Genomic DNA, 22,297 nt, shown 5'->3' with positions numbered 1-22,297 from the left:
TCTTCTTTTTTGGGTTTTGTTGATTACCTCTAACTGCTGGTGATTGCTGCAGTTATTCGGTGATATTCTACCTTTGTTAATGAACAGTCTGTTGAGCTCGGTGCAAAGTCATTTGCCTTTGCAAGTGCTCTTTTAGCTTATTTCCATTTGATTGGTGTGTTCCAGAGCATGACCTCAGTGTAAGGAGGAATGTTACCCTGCATACATAAACTCATTCCTATCTTGGCTCGCCCTTTCTGGCACAGGAGAGAGCAGTTTTAATTTTCATGTGGTTCTGGGGTATTCATGTTTGCATTATAATCAGCAGAAAGTTTGCTGAGAGACCTTTGAGACCTCAACACTTTAGATCTCTAGGCCAATATCTAAGATTTAAAAAATGAACCCACACTATGAGATCATAAATAACTGAGCTCAGGATAAACATTAGGTGTTTGCCACACATTGAAGATCAATGTGTAAATGCAAGTGAATTTTTTGAGTAGTTTGAATTTGAGCACATGAGACCAACTACATTTTCCTTTCTTATCCCATATAAAATATGTGGTTTATTGTGTCCACATAGTCTCTTTCCAAAGATTGTAAATTATAGTTTTTATGGACTCTTGATGATTGAAACATAGTTGGAGCTTGAAGGTCAAGGCAGCAAACTGTACCCTAAATTTCTACTCATTGATGATGTATGGTACGTTTTAGTGTTACACTTTTTGCTATTACAATTAAAGATCTGTCAATGTACACTAGTATTTCAGGTTTTCATAACATGATTGGTTATCCTTAATCTTTCTTGAATTATGTGATGCAAGGCCTTAACCTTGGGAGAGAATCTTCAAGTTCTTTAATAAGATCGTAAGATATTTATTTGCTTTTTTTTTTTTTTTTTTGGCTACTATAATGTTAAACCATAAAATTTAGGCTATGCTCGTTTTCAGTAGTGTCATAAGCAAAACTACATAGAGGCAACATTCTGCCTATAAAAATGCTTTATTTACATGAATGTTGAGAAACAATTATTTCAGATTTCAGTTTTTACTTATTTAAAAATAAATTTAAGGAAAATATTTTAAATAGCGGGATGCTATTTTAAATTCCTGGCTTCTTACTATTCCATTATCAGATGTCTATGTAGAGCCTAACAGTACAAACAAAGTATATATTTTGATTCATAGGATTGCTCATAGGAAAATATCATGAATCAAGTTTTTAAGGATCTCAATTAACTGTTTAATGCAAGAACTGCTTATAATTATGTGACTGGAATCTATAAATCTATGTTTTTTTTAATATGATAACCATTAGCAACAAAAATCTATTAAAAAATTTGAAATATAGTTAGTCCAAGTTATGATGTTAAAAATATAAAATGCACAATGAATTATGGTAGACTTACTATGAAAAAAAGAGAAATGAAAAATATTGCTAATAATTTTTTATTGATCCATGTTCAAATGATAATATGGAGATAAACAAATAGAATAAAAGTACTTGACATTTCTTCTTTGCTTTTTTTTTTACTTTTTAATTTATTCTAATTAGTTATACATGACAGTAGAATGCATTTTGACATATTGTACACAAATGGAGCACAACTTCTCCTTCCTCTGGCTGAACATGGTGCAGTCACACTGGAAGTGCAATCATACAGGTTTATAGGACAGTAACGTCTCATTCCAGTCTCCTTCCCATCTCCACACCTGCTCCACTCCCCTTACTCCCCTCTGCACAATCCAAAGACTCTTCATTCTCTCCCATCCCACCCCATTATGGATTAGCATCTGCTTATCAGAGAAAACATCCAACCTTTGGTTTGGAGGGTTTGGCTTATTTCACTTAGCATGATATTCTCCAGCTTCATCCATTTACCTACAAATGCCATAATTTTATTCTTTTTCAAGACTGAGTAATATTACATTGTGTATAAATACCACATTTTCTTTATCCATTCATCTGTTGAAGGATACCTAAATTGGTTCCACAGTTTAGCTATTGTTAATTGAGCTGCTATAACCATTGATGAGGATGTATCACTGTAGTATGCTGATTTTAAGTCTTTGGGATATAAACCAAGGAGTGGGATAGCTGGGTGAAATGATGGTCCCATTCCAAGTTTTTTGAGGAATCTCCGTACTGCTTTCCATAGTGGTTGTTTATTTTGATGACACAGGGTCAGCTGAAAAATTATAATATGTAAGTATTGTGGGAGGCCCTGTGGGCTAGAAGATTTGGAGCAATGCTTGTGCAGGATATTACACACTGTGCCTATCTGTAAACACTAGTGAGCAAATGTTAAAATTGAGATGAAAATATTTTAACCAAATTAGCTTAGTAACTTTCTTTTTATTAATTATGAATTTTTTTTTTTTGCTATTTTTACCCTCTTTTTTCCTTCTAAGATAAAAATATGATCTTTTCAACACTAACTTGGTTAAATCAGTTCTTTAACCCTTTCACTCCTGACCTTACTCTACCAATTTTCCAAAATCCTCCCACCTCTATTTCTACACATCGATTATCAGTTTTGGTTGCTGCAGTGATTTCTACCTTTTGCTTTGAAAACGTATTCCTAAGGCCTATGTGAAAATAAATCATTTTCCCCAACTCTTTTACACTACCACACCCTTCTTTATTCATTGACCTACTTTCCCAAAGCCTGGTTTACTTTACCTGGTTACTTTAATCCTGCATTTTAAAGTAGGATTAAAGTTATATATATCTAACTTTTATATATATATATATATATATATATATATATATATATATATAAAATGTATTATATATATATATATATATATATATATATATATCTACACACACACACATATATATATATATATATATATATATATATATATACACATATTCTTTTATATACATATATATTTTTTCTATGGCTTCTCTCTTCTCTTTTTTTAATTTGTTCTTTTTTATATATATACATGGCAATAGAGTGTATTTTGACATATTATACATACATGGAGTATAACTTATTCTAATTAGCATCCCATTTTTGTGGTTGTACATAATGTGAAGTTACATTGGTCATGTGTTCACATACTTGTGTAGAAAAGTTATGTCCAATTCACCCACTTATTTTTTAAGCCTGTAGCATTGGCTCCCCTTCCTCATGTAGCATTGTACTGCTGTTATTATCTCCATATCATTGAAGACTACCACTCGGATTTCAACTCTCTTTTGGAAGCCCTCCATTTTCATCCTTGGTGGAGTGTACCCAACTTGGGTTGCCTCAGTTTCCCCATTCTATTTTCAATTGATCACTTTTATCTTAGAAGTTTTTCTTTCAAGTTACTTGTTAGACTCTCTTTAAATTAAGAAGTACTTTTTCCCAAAGTTAACATCCAGAAGTTTGGACTCATAGCCAATTTTGCTTAAAATAAATAGTTCAATATTTTATGATTATTGTTATTACTATTTTTTTAAACAAAGTCTATACTGTGGTTCGAATGTCTCCTTCAAAACCCGTGCTGAATTTAATTTCCACTGTGATGGTATTGGCAGATGGGATCTTAAAGAGTGATTAGGTCATGCAAATCTGCCCCTATGAAAGGATTAATGCCTTTATCAAAGGACTGGGTGGTTAGTTAGAGTGGTCTTGCTGTGCATGTGAGCTCTTTTACCTGTGTGCTCTCTTCCTCCCAACCATTTGCCCTCACTTGCTTTCTTGCTCTTTTTTTCTTTGGACATGTTGAGATGCAGCAGGAAGGCCCTCACAAGAGGGCGCCCTTCAATCTTGGATTTCTCAGTCTCAGACTTGTGAGACGTGATTTTCTTTATAAATTACCCAGTCTGTGATATTCTGTTTTAGCATCAGAAAATGGACTAAGAATTTCACAATGATAAAATCCCAATTAGTGAGGTTTCCTATTTTTTTTCATCTATCAAAAGAGGCAGGGATTTCACACAGATTGAATAAGAAGTGAAAAGAGTCAGAGGTTATAAAGCACATACTTGAAGGTCATATTCTTTTTTATGTTCCTACTTGCTTTTAGAACAATGTCTTTATTATGCTCGGAAAAGTTTCTGCTAGTTCAACCCTCTATGGGTGTGTTAAAAGAGACAGATTTTAAGTGTTCAGGGTGGGTGGACAAGGTTTAATGTCTGTGATAAACTGCTGCTTTTGTTAGAAAACACCCTGAGGCAAGTATCTCTGCCCATCTAACATGATGTTTGAAAGGAAACCATTGTCATGAAGAAAGGAAGAAAATTTATAAGCAGTTTTCTTATTGATGAAGCTGTGAATTATTGTAGGTTTGGGACATGCTATACTCTGGAAGATTGGAAAAGGTTTATTTTGTTGTTTCTGCTGGAAGTCTTTTCTGTGTGTGAGCCATGAATTTCAAGTTTCATGTTTGTTGGAATATTGTTTTAGCATAAGTATAAAAACCCATAAGATATTGGGATTAATACCCTTTCCACTGTATGCTTTTATAAATCTCAGCTCTGCTCCTCAGGGCTGTGGATGTTAGGCAGACTAATCTCTCCATGTCTAGTTTCTTTCTATACAAAAAAAAAAAAAAAATGCTATAAACTGGGCACAGTGGTGCATACCTGTAATCCCAGCAGCTCAAGAGGCTGAGGCAGGAAGATGGCAAGTTCAAAGCCAGCCTCAAAAATGGTGAGGCACTAAGCAACTCAGTGAGACTCAGTCTCTAAATAAAATACAAAATAGGGCTGTGGATGTGGCTCAATGTTTAGGTGCCCCTGAGTTCAATCCTTGTTAATCCCCCACAAATGCTATAAGAAGTCAGGTATATGCCTGTAATCTCAGCAATTTTGGAGGCTGAGGTAGAAGGATAGCAAGTTTAAGAACAGCCTCACAACTTATCAGGCCCCAGTCTCAAAATAAAATTAAAAAGGTGTGGAGATGTAGGCCTGGGTTCAATCCCAGTACAAAAAAAAAAAAAAATGCTATAATAATAAATCTGCTTACATTAAATTGTTTTGAGAATTATATGAGTTAAAGTACACAAAATGCTTAGAATGTTGTCAAGCATACATTAAATGTTCAAGGAATCTTAGCAATTATTACTATCACCATAAATACTTTATATAATCAAATTTATTTGGTGTGTACTTGATAGAAACCTGGGGAGATATACAATGAACAAGAAACTCTCTTCATTCTTGAGCAGTTCTACCTGAAGAAAGATAAGTATCAATAAAAGAGTCACAATGGTGTGTGATTAATACTACAGTAGAATCATCCAGCTCTGTACCATGATGGTACTGAGGAAAGATTAATAAACTTTGCCTGAGTTTGTTGCGAAGTACTAGTAGCAGGACTCCTCTCTTAACTACATCAAATGTGTGCTGTGTTCATTCAGACCATGAGGAACTTCTTTTCCCATTAGTATCTCTGATTTAGCAGTTGGATTCCAAGTCAGAGAAATTGCATTCACTAATTTGCTATGATCATTTAAAAAATTACAAAAAAAGACCTTCCCTATCAATCTACAAATGTATCTCAGAAAACTCTACTAGGGAAGTAGAGTTATAGGAAAAGCAAACAGGTATGTGATCTAGTAGTTAACGGCATGTTGAAGTACAAAGGGACAGGTGGTTTTATTTTCACAGACACTTGCTGGGCATATGTGTCTTGTAAAATCCATGGAAGTGCCCTTTCCCTTGTTCTCTAACTGTTGCTTTTGATCCACATTTTTCTGGGCAAGAGAGAAGTCATCTAATGATCTCAGAGTTCTATGAAACTAAGAGTAAAGTCAGCTGAAAGTTAAGGGGGTTAGTATGTGTGTGTCCAAGAAAACAAAACAGAAATTTCAAATAACAACAGAAGATAGAGCATTTTGTTGTTGACCATACCAGGTACTGCACAAAGCATTTCACATGTAATAACTCATTTATTATAAATACGTATATTTATAATAAAAAATAAATGATATATTATAAACATTGTAGGAACCGGTGTTTCCCATTTTACAAATGAAGAGAAAGGGTTTCAGAGAATGTAAATAGCTTCACAATGTTCTAGATTATCAGGCCAGAACACGGTGGTGATGGGTCTGGTGGCTTGTGTTGTGGGCATAGAGAGGTAAAATTGAACCTCTACCCTCTTATCATTTCTGGCTGGCCCTGAAAATTAAATTTAACATTTGAGAGATTAATAGAAGAAGGCATACACATTTTGTTTGATGATTTTTTGAAGTACCTTTGAGCCATAAAATGAAAATGAAGACTCAAATTGAGAGCCAAATTCCTATACTACACCAAAAAAAGTGAGTATTTATGGAACTGTGGTAAGACAAAGGGAACGGGACTAGAACAGTGAACTGTAGAAAGAAATGGCTCACCTGGACACAATTTGTACATTTCCCTTGGCCTCTACTTCTCATTGCTCATGACAAAATGTCTCCCCCACTCCCACTGGTCCAAGGAGTGCATCTTTGTTCTATCTCCGGCATTCAGGAAGAAAAATAATGAAGAGAGAACCCTTCATTGTATTTGCTGCTTTTCAAGTGTGTTTAGCTAAAAACAATTATAGGCAAAGTAGTATGTGTTATAATGCCATGTTTGGACTCCTTGATTTTAGATCCAGATGGACATGATTTTGATATTGACTACTTAGTATTCCCCTCTTAAACTTCCCTCAATTATTATGTTTTAGATGTAGTATATATTATTTTCAAATATGTTCCTTCTTTAAATTGTTCTTCCTCAATAGGGAATGAATGGCTCCTTTACAGCATAAATCATAAAAATTAGGTATATTGGTGAACCTCACACTATGCAATCGAATGAGTTGATTACTGGTATAAATAGCACTTCCATAAATAATGTCCTATTTTGATAAAGCATATATAATGAATATTAAGATTTGAAGATGGTTCTTGGAATGAAAAGAAGAGTATAATGATTTGAGAGTAAATACCAAGACAGGCTGCTGTGGAAATATTCTACAGCCTGTAAGAAATCCATGGCTTTCTACCTCCACATATTTACATTGGTGCCCATGAAACAATATAACCAGCACTTTACCTCTTAAAACACAGTGTGTGTGTGTGTGTGTGTGTGTGTATAAAGTTTGAAATGTCTTTTATTCTTCTTGATTTTTATGAGACTAAACATAGCATTTTACAGTATAATAAACAGCTTTCTGTTCAGTTATATGATTTGGGGATGGAAGCACAGAATTTAGATTTTTCTTCATATTTCATTATAGGAAAGAATTACTATACATATACACACATATATTTTGATTATGTACATATATATCTATTCTTATCCATACATATATGTATCATATATATATATATATATATATATATATATATATATATATATATATATATATACATATATAAAAACATGTATTTACACATATAAAATACATATATATACAAAATGTATATACCTCAAAATGTATATACAGATGATAAATACTGAAATAGCAAGAATAAGGAATAAATGGTTCCAAAATGCTATCAGATATGAAGTGTTTCTCTGAGTTGATACTTTATATGCTAATAAAACCACAGGGGGGAAAAGCTTGTATGGCTTATCCTCCAAGTCTCTATTTATTCACAGCTGTTCAATAGTAGCACTAATGATTGTTATCATTGTACCTCATTTCCATTCGGAAAGTGAAAAACAATTTTCAAATTCTATTACAAAAGGCAAAGCAAAGTTTACCTGGCTGTATAGAGCTAGGTAGAGAGATTCAATGAAATATTTTTAAAAGTCTTCCTAAATTTTCAAAGGTATGATGAGAATAATACCATTGTAACCACTTTCTTCTTTTTCTAGCAAAATGTAGGCCATCCTGAATTCATCTTTTCTAAGTGTTAAAAAAATAAAAATTTTATAATCGAAACATCATGAGACTTAATCATCTTAATGTATTTTATGAAATTCAAAAATCATTTCACTGACTACCTGACATTTATATAATTTAGACGTAGAACACACTTTACTATTAGAGGTCTTGGCTTTTGTATGGCACAGAATTCAATGAGTGAAAGTGTTTGGGGGATATTGGATTATTATGTCTGCCAGAACATTCACTAAGCATAGAACAAAATGTCAAGGTGACTTGTTTCAAGATGTTTAGTGCAAAGAATCCATTAGTTTTCTCCCTCTCAACTCAGGGCCACAGTTCCAAAGGGTCTGGATAAGAGATCCAAGTACTATTTTTTGCTCAGAGTCAGTCAGTATAAAGCTTAAGAGAGAAACTGGATGGACATAGATTACCAGAACAGAGTCAACTGGAGAAAATCAATGGCTTCAAAAACTAGTCTGTATTTCAGACATTAACACCTACATTCTGCAAAAGCGCTAACTACCCACTCATAATATATAGTTATTAACTAAAATACACATAAATTTTAATCAATTTATTTAGGTATAATTTAATTGATTAAGAAAAGATAGGATCAATTTTTGAATAAACAGTGACCACAGTATCTGGGTTTCTTACTAAAGGGGAAAGTTAGCAATTAATTAATTCAAATAGCCAGTCACAGTGGCACAAGCCTGTAATCCCAACAGCTCAGGGGGCTGAGACAGGAGAATTGCAAGTTCAAAGTCAGACTCAGCAAAATCAAGGCACTAAGCAACTCAGTGAGACTCTGTCTCTAAATAAAATACAAAATAGGGCTGAGGATGTGGCTTAGTGATTGAGTGCCACTGAATTCAATCCCTGCCCCCCCCCCCAAAAAAAAAAATTGATTCCGATTTCATAACCAGCAAAGTCAGAGAATTTTGAATAACATTTAGAAGAAATTACTGGGTTTGACTTAACCTTAATCAGCAAAACCAAATGATTATGACTTTCTCCCTTCACTTTAATAATGTGATTTATATATCCTTATCCTTTTCCTTGGCATAATTACCAAGGAAATGGGCTAAGCAATCTTAAATGAAGTCAGGTCTGTGGATATAAGTCTAAGTAATGGACCCCCCAACAGCCCATATCCACTGTTCATCTAAAACTTCAAGCCATCACTGCTAGTCCATAAATACTGGAACTCAAGATGATGGCTGTTTTGTTTTTAAGAGTAAAGCATTGGCTGTCCACTGCCTGAAGGGTGAAGGTCCTTGAATCTGAAATAAGCAGAACTAGTACATGTTCAAATGTTTGAGAAACCAATTTGTTTTAACTGAAGCATGTGTCACCCTCTTTTGATAAGGGATAAAGCACATTTTTAAAGTATTTTTCTGACAATTGTAATTCTAGATTTTTCTCTCTTCTTTAAACTACACAGTGAGACATCATCTAAAATTTCCAGTTTCAATATCCCCATTTTTCGCAGTTTACTTGCAAAACAGTCTAAATGCAGAGTTTTTTTTCTGCATCACTCTACTCCTCCCTTCCCTGATAATCTTTTCAATTACCTCTCCACATGCAGTGCACTAATACTTTGTATCAATTAATCTTTGTGAAGTTTCTCAAAACATTGGGGTTCATTTTCACAGAAATAACTGTTTCCTTCACACTTAATATGTAACCATTTATACAGTGTTAATTAAATCATGTAATTTTGTATATAATTACGCAAGTCCCTGGAAGAAACTAGTTTGAGAACAAAATAAGACCAGTTGCTAAATGAAAAACTCACTGGAGTGATTGTGGAGTATATGTAAGTGTTGCTCAATATGGGTAAGTCAGGGAGAAGGAAAAAATATACAAATTCATGGAAGGCATCTCAGATCCATTGCATCGGAATCTTTTAAGCAGTTTAAAATTTCTCAGGTTATTCTTTTTTTAATATTTATATTTTAGTTGTATTTGGACACAATATCTTTATTTTATTTATTTATTTTTATGTGGTGCTGAGGATCGAACGCAGGGCCTTGCAGGTGCTAGGCGAGTGCCCTACTGCTGAGCCACAATCCCAACCCTCAGGTTATTCTTTTTTCTTTTTTAATTATTTTTAAAAATTTATTTATTTATTTATTTATTTATTTATTTGTTTGTTTGTTTTAATTAGTTACACATGAAAATACAATGACCTTGACATATATCCCATCTGACTCAAATGTATAATATGTCAGATTATTCTTATTCACATTTAATTTAATAGCCTCTGCTGGAATATTACAGAGTACTTATCAACTAATTTGAGGAGGAAAAACACTGTCCAATACAACATCAGTATAGAGAATAATTCTTTTTAAAAATCCTCTTGAAATTCACTTTTCTTTCCCAGCAACCAGTGCAGTGAATATTTTCTGGGTTGCTGTTTTTTAAATTATTTTTGAGTGCTTGATATCAGAGCCTCTTTCCCATATGAGGGGAGACCTAGAGTTTAGTGACAAGACATATTTTATACCTGATCTACAGTACAGGCATGTGACCTTAGCTCAGCTAATTGCATGAGAATCTCCAAGGACTTCAAATCTGAAAGAAGTGAAGCAAAGATGTAGGACTATTCCAAATTATTCATTGAAGATGGGATCAAGACTGGCTGGGGTTGAGCAAATGCTGACAGGCAGCAGTATTTCCATGGTGGAGTGTTCCCAATGCAATGATGGAGTCTCCAGTATCAGTGCTTTAAACTGACTATTCCTGTAGAAGATTTTGTCAGTGCTTTCGGATGTTCGGCTTCCTTTGATTACTGCCGGATTTTTAACATCTTCCATCACATCTGTAACCATTAAATGATTTATGAAACTAAATGTATAGTATACATGTACATACATTTATTTATTCTTAAATAAGACATGATTTTTTTTTTTTTTTCTGGATGGTATAACCAGATGCGCTCCTACTTTGTGTCAGATACTTGAGAGCCCTCTTTAGCCCTCTGACATTCTTGGCTGAAATTAATGAAGGAATCTCCTTTTAGAATTCCCAAAGCATAAAACTATTTCTACTATCTACTCACAATTTGTATTTTTTTTAACTTTAACATAATCAATAGAAGTTTGCTTATCTAGTACTTGTATTTTTGAAATATTTTTTTCAGTTACACATGGACACAATATCTTTGTTTCATTTATTTATTTTTATGTGGTGCTGAGAATTGAACCCAGAGCCTCACATGTGCAAGGCAAGTGCTCTGCCACTGATCCACAACCCCAGCCTTAGTACTTGTATTTTGAGAAAATTAATAGTACTATTAAATCAGATGATTTTAGCTTTTTTTAAAAAAATACATAGTCAATTGTTTATGCTTCCATTTGTTTACAGATTAAAACCAAAGCATTTTTATTTTCTTATGCTAAGAGTTACAGATAGTAATGTATCAATAAATTTTGAGCAAATTGTGAAGGAACAATGCCAGAGAGTTCATTTAAAATATTATTTCTTATCACATTTTCAAAATGAATATTTGGTATGTCAGCATCTGTAACAATTTCTTAAAATATGAAATGCAATATTTCTAGTCTCTGAGTAATTTAATATTAAAACATTTGTCCATTAATTACTTTCAAACTTTGAGATCAATATTCATAGCTTCAATAGGTCAATCACTATACTTCATATTTACTTTTCCTTCCAGCTAAGATTAAGCAAACATTACAATATTCTGTTGATTTTGAAGTGTTTATCTTGAATAATATGTTTGCTATCCAAAAGAAACCATGCCATTTTTATCCCAAAGCAGTCATATTTAAATATCAAGTAAATGAATTTTCCAAATTATTTAGTTCAAAATAAAATCACATCTACAGCTATTAAATAAATATGTACATGTTCTAATAATCACCTAGCCAATCAATAAATATTGTATATATGGATACATTTGATTGAAAGTAACATCAAACTGGTTGAAATTGGCTTGAAGAGTAACATAACTTTACCTACTGTTTTAATCAGCTTTTTCACTCCTGTGACCAAAAGACCTGACAAGAACAATTTTAAAGAAGGAAAAGTTTATTTGGGGCTCATAGATTCAGAGATCTCAGTCCATAGATGGAGAACCACATTGTTCAGGGCACAAGATAAGGCAGAACATCAAGGTGGAAGGATATGACAGAGGAAGGCAGCTCAGGAAACAAAGAAAGAAAGAGTTTTCTCACCAGAGACAAAATATGCACCCAGTGAGCCACCTCCTCCAGCCACACCCTACCCTGCCTACAGTTACTACCCAGTTAACCCCTATCAGTGGATTAGCTTAAAGCCCAATCATTCACCTCTGAATGTTCTAGCATTGTCTCACACATGAGCTGTTGGGGGATACCTCATATCTAAACCATAATACTCCCCAAATTGAAAATCGAAAGGAAGGGAAGATTTTAAGTTAGTTTGGTTACACATTTCAATCATATCAGTAAGAAATAATTTATTTTTATTTCTCAGCTTTACAGTTGTCTTTTGTTTCCCTGACCACGTAACACAGTGACTTACTCATCTAGGATGTTAAATACCCTACAGGGTACAGTATCAGCTTCATCTAAAGACTGGTTTTCCATTCAGGGGGAAAAAAATCATGGCATTTACAGTTTCTGATTCTGTTAACCATGCTATTGAAAAGGAGAAAAAGGATTAGCTTTTATTATTTTCTCAGAAATTGAAGGAATTACCACTCTTACAATCCTGTAGAAACTTTCCCTTCTAATTTAATTTCCCAAACTTGGTCATATGCCTGTTTATGAAATAACCCATTTGGTTTAAGAATTACCTTATACTTATTTAATTAGGTCCATGTTTCTTGAATCGATATTATGGCAATTGGAATCAGATCACCCAAGTTATATTGATACTATCAAGAACTGTCTCTGTAGTTTTCTAAACCAAAAGGCAAAGAATCTCTACTATGAGAAATAGTTACAGACTTTTTACTACATTATGGCAAAGGCTATATGATAGAACACTTATATTGAAGCAATATTTTCAATAGTTTAACATATGCATAGAATAAGGGGAAATTGTAAAACATAAAATGAAATAATATTCCACATAATATTTAAAACATATTATATGGATAATAATATGAAAATAATTTTATATTTATAATAATAACTATATAAAATTATAATTATATGGAAAATAATGTTTATAATTATTTATATAATATGCTTAAATAATATTTTAACTTTTTGTTTATGTGCTTTGCTTCCAACACAGACAATAAAGTTGTCTTTTGTTTCCCTGAGCATGTAGCACAGTGACTTACTCATCTAGGATGTTAAAAAAGGCTGTTAAGTAGAATAAGCAAAAAAGATCAATATTGACTCTGTTACTCACTTTATTTAAATAGATATAGCTAAATTATGAACTTTTTCCTTTAGAATGAACTTTCCAAAACAAATCCATCATATCCCTCTCATTGGAATCAAATATAAATGAAAGAAAAACCTGAATTGCCCTTTTTTTTTGACCTGGGCATTACTGTTTACCAGAGTTAATGAAGGTAGCTAAAAGAATAATGGAGAAAGGGCAAATGCAAATATTTGGGGTGTAAGTGTAAAGGAAATGCATCTTTATTATTTGTCAAAAGACCTGTAGGGTATTCAAGTGAAATTGTCTTTGAAGCGTAAAGGTCTTTTCTATGGAATGAAAGTTGAAATACTAAGAGATAATGGGTTCCAAATAAGTTAAAGGAAAGTTATCTAAATATTAAGGTTCAGGTCATACATCTGTTAGTGGTGGGAAAGTAAGTACTAGCAGTGATAAAAAATAAAAATAAGAGACCAATTAAAATAAGAAACCAATTATGTGAGCATGAAATAAGTAGTAAACAGTACTACCATCTTCTTAAAATTCTGGAAGGTTCTAAGAATTGTGATGAGCTTCATATAATTTCTGTTTCCCCTTTGGAATTATCAAAAAGTTTCTTAGTGTAAAAATATAATTTTTCTTGTTGGCCAGCCATCAAGTACTCTGTCACGTGGAAGGAGAGTCTTTCTGAAATATCCTAAAAGATAACCTCTTATTCAGGAAACTTCTCTTGAAAAACAATGTAATTATGTGGACTGAGATGTCTTGACAATAACTAAATAGAACAGTTGTTGTTTTATCTTTGATATTCTGCTATATTTTATATTTAATAAGAGTGGAAACAAATAGGATAATTTTTGTCCATTTCTTGGGCTATACCACAGCAAAATTATATATATATGCTGTAATGGTTTTCTTAACTCATACTTCCCAGGAAAAAATACCATAAAATGGATGACTTCAACAATACACATATCCTTCTGACAGTTGAGAGTCTGGGAAGTCTATGATCAAGGCACCATCATGGTTGGGTTCTGGAGAGGACTCCACTTCCTGGGCTGCAGACCACTGCCTTCTTGCTGTATTCTCACATAGTGGAGACAAGAAGCTGTGTTCTTGCTTTTTCTTCTCATAATGGCAATAGTCTTTTGCTGTAGGTTTCACCCTCATGACCTCATCTAAACCTATTTACTTTCCAAAGCCCTCATTTCCTGGTACTATCACATTGTGGGGATAAGACTTCAATATATAAATTTGAAGGAACACAAATATTCAGTTCATAATATTGGTTGACTTTGTGTGTGTTTAATGAAAAAAAAAATCCCACCTGGCACTCTGTAAACAATTTTAAAACTTAATGAATCAACACAAATAAACTTTTTAATGTATACCTCATGAGGACTATTTGACATGATTTTCTCATTGTTCTCTGAATTTAGTTGGTCATTTGAAGACTTGTATAATCCTACTACACCTTGTACCCTGTCAATGTGTTAAAAGATAATAGAGAACTCATTCTTATATCAACATAAACCTTTCTCTTCCGGAAGAGAAGCACTACCAAATTATATCACCTATCTTTTGCAAATCATTCCAAAATTTAGTGGCTTAAAATGATAATTGTTTATTTTGTCCGTATTTCTTTAGCTTGACCATTTAGGCTGAAGTCAGTTGTGTGGTTCTTGGTCTGGGATGGAGAGGTTCTGTCCTGGCTGTGTTGTGTCTGTAATCAGTGGGCATTGGTTGTCTTAACAAGTTGAGCACCAACTCATCTGATTTTTAACTGGAAAAGGAAGGCCTCGCTGTTCAGATCTTGTGTATTCCGTGTGGTACCTGTTCTTCCAGCAGGCTAACCCAGTATGAATTTCACAATAGCTTGGGGAAGAGACAGAACGGAAGCATGTAGGATCTATTGAGGCTTTCGCATAGTGTGTATGCCACACTCTTATTTCTCAAAGCAAATATTAAGGTCAAACCAGTTTCAAGCATTCAAATAAATTCTTTACCTTGATGGAATGAGATGCAAAGTCAAGTTTTAATGGAGTCTGATAACAGAAAGGGGACTCATTGTAGCCATTTTTAAAATTTATTTATTTGTTTGTTTGTTTATTTATTGGTGCTGGAGATTGAACCCAGATCTCATGCATGCTAAGCACACACTCTACCGCTGAGCTAGATCCCCAGTCCATTTTTGCAAACCATCTACCATGCATGTCTTTCTGTCTCAGATGTCTGGAGCATAAGTTTAAGACTTGACAATATCAACCATGGTCTTAATTTTCCTTCTGCTTTGACTAGGATAGACAAAATTCAAATTTAACTGAAAGGATATTTGTTTGCACTTTAAATAGGGTAGACATGTGTTTTGTGAATTTTCATCCAAGTCAAATAATTTTTTTCTAATATTGATATAAATATAATAGTCCACTGTTAACTATGGAGTACAGTTAGTACAATCCCTAAAAGAATTAGAAACAATTATGAGAACTAGAGCTAGCCCTTTCTCTTTGCATTCAGCATGTATACACAATCAACTTTGCAAGACATGACTTATTATTTAGTGTGATTTCATTAAGAGTTTCTCAACATGAGGTATAATGAATGTTAATTCAGGTTTACAATGGGTGGCATCCTGTGCCATTGATGAATATAAAAAGGAATATTTGAAAGAGAGTTATCATTTCCATCATTAATTGCTAATTCACACACAGGGTAATGACTCATGAAGATTTTAAATGCCTTTATTTCAAAATTCATTTTTTTTTCCAGTTTTCTTTTGCATTAGTTGAATGGGAAAGATTTGTCAGTTGAGTAAAGATACTTCATCTCCCTCACCAATGTAGCTGGGAGTTATTAATTAGGTTTCTGAGTTTGGCACTGCTCTTTCCTGGTCACCGTGATGTGTCATTGAAACAGACCCATTAAAATGAGTGATGTGTGTTGTAATTTCATTAGTGTCATCAATAATGTATTACACTTTCCTTTTAGTAGTCTCTTTGTGTTGTGTGTGGGTCAGGATGACTATATGAATTACATTTATAAGATCCAAATTGTTACAGATGAGGAGAGATAGGCATGAGGGTGGAATTAATGTTATTTTAAACACGATAGCTACTAAAATGATTTCAATTAAATAATATTTTAATTAGGTCTGATGTCTCTACATGCCATGGTGAGATGCATGTTGTGTGTATGCAAATAGGATTCTGATTTATTGATTTAGAGCCATGCTAATACAGTCCATTCTTTATGCAGAGAAACTTTCTGAAATGTACTGAAGCAGATGTATCTAAGAGCATGAATGGTTCACTAAGGGATATACATTTTTGTGGTTGTAAAGTACAGATTATTGACATAGAAACTCTTCAAATGTATTTTTTTTTTCACTTCCACTCAGTTTTCCTTCCAGACCTGTGACTTTTGACAGACTATGGATCCATTCCGGGTCTGACCTAATTGGAATAATATTGATCCATAATTAGGAAGAAGAAACATTTAAGCAGCCTGATACAGATATGCTGTTGAAATCTCTGCATTTTGTTGGACTAAAGTTCAATTTTGGTGGCATCACGTGGTAATACAAAGATGTTTAGAAGATTTAGAGGTTACCATCAGAAGCATTGATTTAACTAAAATATTTAAAAGAAAAAAAGCATTTGCATATTAAAAATGGTACAATCATAGTTTTGGTACGCAGAGATTATCCTGGAATATGTAAGTTTAATGGTTGAGTATATAAGAAAGATCTCAGAACTAAGAAATACGTAAGAATATATGTGATGGAATTTAAGCATTGCCTGGGTTTTGTTTTAGGCTTAATTCAAATATTAAAAATAAAATAACATAATGCTACCTTTCAGAAAGGAATGCAAATGCAGAATTTTATTTTATGTAAGCAGGAAGCTATATGGTTTTTAGTACACACACACACACACACACAGAAATTGGAAAAGATGAGCTACTTCTGCAAATCAGTAGGAGAAATGATCCATCTAATGAAAATTTAAAGATTTTTTTTTATTTTTTGTTATCCATAATTTGTTTTTCAGGTAATGCAGTCTTTCAAGGTGGAAAATGAGCCTTTGTTATTATAATAATGATAAACTAACTTAAGTTACATCAGCATCTACTCAAATGAAGATTTTTCTCGTAAATTGAGATGAAAACATTTTAGTGTCTTGTACTCAACTAGAATCTCAGTATCTGTAGTTTTATTCTGATTTGTATCCAATTTTGGTAGAAATGGATATGAGTGTTTATCTGTATAATAGCTTGCTATACCTTTACTACTCGATTCATGTAGCATATGGAAAATGTGGTTAGCTCCTTGTAGAATTTCACAAAGCAAAAAAGATTCATTTTTAGTCACATGGAATGTTTACAGTCATTATAAAAGCATATTACTATGTAGCTTCCTAGTTAGGAAGAGAAAATGTGGGTATTTAAAAAGTAATTATAATCATTGTATTTTTTTGTTCTTTATACCTGGACATTCATTGTAGGATGTATTTTTATTCTTCCATATTATCTCTCTTCTAGATATTTTGCAGTAGTTAGGACTAAAATTTTACATAAATATATTAGAGACTATTCATGATTGAATGAATTGTCATCAAGGGATCAATCCTCTAACCTTTATGAGCATGTTTTATTAATATCATCTTATCATTTGACTGAATATTAATATCTAACATTTAATAGGCATAGACTGTATATATATGAATGTACTTTATATCGGTTTTTAAATTGTGGAGAAAATCACTGTAATAGTCTAAGAATCATTAAGTAGGTTCTTCATAATGTACTAACTGCAGTGGTACAGTTCATTTAATGAGGAGTTTTTATAATAATGATTATAATATTTTTGTTTGTGAGCAAGCTGAGCTATATGTCCTCAAGGAATAGAAGTATTTGATACAGCTTTTGAAAATATCTATTTACTTTTAAGCTCTGGAAATATATTTGCCACAAATGTGCTGAGGCTGGTTTTGATCCTTCTACTTCAGCCTCCTGAGCTGCTGGGATTACAGGAATATGCTATTGTGTACCTAAATTCCTCTTTCTCAATCATTTGACTAAGTATCAGGAAACCATCATATTACACACTAAGACAATGTCATTCTAGATGACAAACATGTAAGAAAGAAGAGGGAATAGTATAATAAATTTCATTTCCCACTTTTAACAATTATTACCTAATGGTTCATATAATTTTATATATACTGTTTATAACTCCACTCTATTTTTCCCTCCAAGTATTTTTAAAGGAAATCTCAGAAATCATAACATTTATTTGCAAATATTACTTTACATACTATCGTAAGACAACAGCAATTTTAGAAGACATGCTAATGATACCATGATATCTAAAATATTAACAATTGCTTTATATCAATCAATAATCAGTATTCAGTTTTGTACTTCCCATATTAATGTATTTGTTTGCATAAAATCTAACAAAATCTTTATTTTGTGACTGGTTGACGTGTTTCTTTTAGTCTAGAACACTAGTTCTTAATTGGGGTTATTTTTGCCCTATTAGGAATATTTTGGCAATGTTTGCACACATTTTCATTTCTTGATACAAAAAGAAGGATGCTATTAATAGCTAGCCCATGTAGTCCAGGGATACTGCTTATCATCCCACAGTGCACGGGAGAGTCACTACAGTAAAGATCCATCTGGCCCAAAGTGTTAGTAGAACATGGTTGAGAAACTCTGGTCTACAGGTTCCTCCTTTCTCTACTTTTTAAATGAAATTTATTAGTTGAACAAACTGAGTTATTTGTTGTCTAGATATTTTTGCAGTCTGTGGTTTTCTAGAACATACTGTGCTATGATTTAGCACAATTCTGTCCCTTGAAATTATTAGCAATTAAATTTGGAAGCTTCATCAGATTCACATCAATTTTTTTATTTTTTAGCAAAATTGTTTATGCTATTTCATAATGTACCATATTTCCAACAGGAGGCCCATGTCTGATTATCTCCTCTAATGTCGTCAAAATGGGAAACTACTGATGGTCAATGTTTTCTATCTCTCAATTCATTAAGTATCAAAAAATAGCAATATTACCTTTATAATGTCTTCATATATTGCAAACAACACTGCTTCTGGTAGTATTCATTACAGTGTTTGATATGAAAGTGGCATTGTGCATGAAACATTTACACATTCCTTTTTTCCTTTCAGAAACATCCTGTACCACACTGATGAGAAGACAAGCCAGTTTTCCATACTCATGGAGGCTTGGGAACACTGCAAGTCACTTACATCAAATGAGACTCTCCAAGAAACCCTGTCAGATGTGTTGAACAGCATTAATTCTGCTCAGGTTTACTTCAAAGCAGGACTTGATGTATTTGAGAGTGTCTTGGTTGGAAAGAATTGAGAAAACTCTCAGCATTTTAAGAAGTTTGTTTACAATTCTACAAGCAAAAGCTCTAATCAGACCAGATTTTCTGACATTGAAGACTCTCCCTCCTATGATTCTTTGACATGTTTAAAGCTATTATTACATTGTATTTTTTTAATGTACATATAAAAGAGCACTTTGCACATTTAGTATTTTTCTTATATCTACATTTCCGAATATGTAAAGGCAAGTTATTTGAAAAAAAAAATAGTTAAGATTTATCTGTTAAAAAAAATCTACTGTATTTTTATATATAAACTATTTTTGGGGAAAGTTCCAAGAAGTTCTGGATATCTTCACTTCTCTAGATAAAATGTGTAGGAGCACAAGTTATTCTCTCTGATAGAGCTATTAATGATTGAGTTTTTATAATAGAAATGGAGAGTTGATATGGTTTCAGATTAACTTTACTATTAAGTGTTCAATATGAAGAATTCAAGTATTTTGACTGAGTGATTGGTTGCCCAAAACCACTTTGAATGTTTCTACTTTATGAAATGAAGTTCCCTTTTTTTAACACAACTAGATGTAGTAATACACTGGTTATGAAATTGTATTTTTTAAGTATTAATGAAAAAAAGAGCCATAAACATTCCAGGGGAAAATCTCAAGGTAGCTGCACAGAGCAATTTAAATGCAAATTTTTTTCTGAACAACTTATAAGGTGACTAGCTTTGAAACCCCTAATTTGCCTCAGTTGGTTTTGTAAGAATTTTGGGAGTGATATATTTGTCTTATGAGGGGGGAAAAAAACATTTCTTATTTCTTTTTCTGTGGTTTCTGTTGGAATCAATGAAACAGAGGTTACTTCTAAAATGAAAACATCTCACATGGCTTTTCCTTCCCATCTTTTCTAAAACTCCTTGCTGTAAGGCAGTTTTCACAGAACACTATATAATTTCCTCAGCAAAATAGCAATGCTTCTCTTTGAAAACCAAAAATATCACCAAAGTGCTTTTTATGCTACTGACAAAAAAGAAGTTACTATGAAAGAAATATTTGTTTTTGTCAACAAAAACTTCTGTAAATCTACGAAGAAAATTTGATGTTTTTTTCCTTCTTTATCCATAGTTGTGGCTTAGGTAAAAAAAAAAAATAAGTGTAGAAAATATGCATACTTCGTTCATGCACACAATGCCATGTTTCCATAAGAGTGTCTCTCCCTCACTTCTGTTCTGCTCTCAAGTAAGAAATTCAGCTGTTCAAACTGATATTGTCATTGACTAGCTCCAGTATCCATTATCCCCACAAACTCTAAAATAATTTTCTGTTAATGGACAGGTAAACTTTAGCTTACCTTTAAAAGCTATTTGTAAAATGTTCTTCTGATATTGGATAACTCCTTACAAATGTCTGTTAATACATTTTCCCTCCCAAACTCAACATTCACACACACTTCCCCATTACACATTGCCAGTACAACATTGTAGACCATCCCTATACATCTGAATCTTCACTTCTTACAGATAAGCATAAGCCTAACCTTAGTTTAAGATAAAGCTGAAGGGGAAGAATTAATCAATATTGATTAACTGATTTATATGGTCAGCTGCTTCTATCCTAAGTAAAATTTATATGTTCAAAGCAGAGAATTAAGGCAATTAGTAGACAATTCAAACAAAAATTCATTTGCATCTGAATTGCCTGTGTGCACATATTTTTACATGAAAAATATAAGTACTTTACAATTCTTTTTAACCCATTTACTTATTTGAAAATATTTTCCATGTTGAAGAATGTGTTTAGGAAAGGGCTAAGAGTATTAGGTTCCTGCATGCATTGATGTCAGCTCCCTGAATGCTCTGCAAAAATCAATAGCACACAAGCAGTCAGACTACCCACATAGACATGTATGGGCCTATGCAGAATGCCTGATATCAGGATCTTAAATATTCAATCAGAGTCCAATGTGTTCACTCAGTTTCTCATGTGGAGTTGAATTATATAACAGGTAATGACAAACTATTATCAATTTGGTAGTCTACCACTTTAGGAAAAAAAAATAATAAAATAAATTCACTCCCATAACTCACAATAGTATTGAAAGAAGAAAATGTTTTTCCTCTTTATTTTTTTAAAGACTGTTTACATAGGCAAGTCACATGGCATACATAAAAAAATCTCATTATTTTACGTTCCTTACTTCTATATCATGAGGTATTTGTTATATGAAAACTGCAGTTAAGTATATGAATTAACATGTCTTTATTAGTTTATTCAAGAGATTGTGTGAAGAAGCTTAATAACATTTACAATAGATGTTCCACAATTCTATAGATTCTGCTCTACATCTTTCACTATGACAAACCGCTTAACTAACAGCATTACAACTATGATATGATTACCTCAAGGCCCCCTCCAGATTTGTATCGTTTTAATTTCTCTCCACAATAAATCCAAGTAAATAAAAATCCTGAACACATTACAGCAAGTGTTATGTGAATTCATAGTAACATTTAAATTGTTTCCAAGACATCTGGGTGTCTGGTACTTCTCAAAATACTTCATACGTAGAATTGTGCCAGGAGATAATGAATCATAAGTGATTATTATCCTAAGAAAACACGGCAAATGTGTATCTCTGGAATTTGTGTTCAGGTAGGGTACCCACTGCCCTTTATGGAAAGCCTGGGTCCTAGAGATGTGAGGAAGCCTGAGAGACACTTTGATCTAAGCCCTAGGATCTTGCCTTCAACCAGAGAAGGTACTGTCATGATACAGTGACTAAGAAATTTAGAAATAGTCACAT

The 22,297-nt window shown here is 32.9% G+C and overlaps 1 protein-coding gene across 1 annotated transcript in view; it reads left to right on the top strand.

Moving 5' to 3' along the window:
• Window positions 1–19,524, top strand: part of Naaladl2 (N-acetylated alpha-linked acidic dipeptidase like 2) — a 675,105-nt gene extending 655,581 nt beyond the window's left edge. The window contains exon 14 of the mRNA XM_071614921.1: window positions 19,326–19,524. Within this exon, the coding sequence (XP_071471022.1) occupies window positions 19,326–19,524 (199 nt within the window). The remainder of the gene's footprint in view (window positions 1–19,325) is intronic.
• The last annotated feature ends 2,773 nt before the right edge of the window (window positions 19,525–22,297 follow it).

This window comes from Marmota flaviventris, chromosome 8 (assembly GCF_047511675.1).
Source record: "Marmota flaviventris isolate mMarFla1 chromosome 8, mMarFla1.hap1, whole genome shotgun sequence".
NCBI lineage: Eukaryota > Metazoa > Chordata > Mammalia > Rodentia > Sciuridae > Marmota > Marmota flaviventris.
Note: the sequence above shows the minus strand (reverse complement) of the source record. Positions and strands in the feature narration are given on the sequence as shown.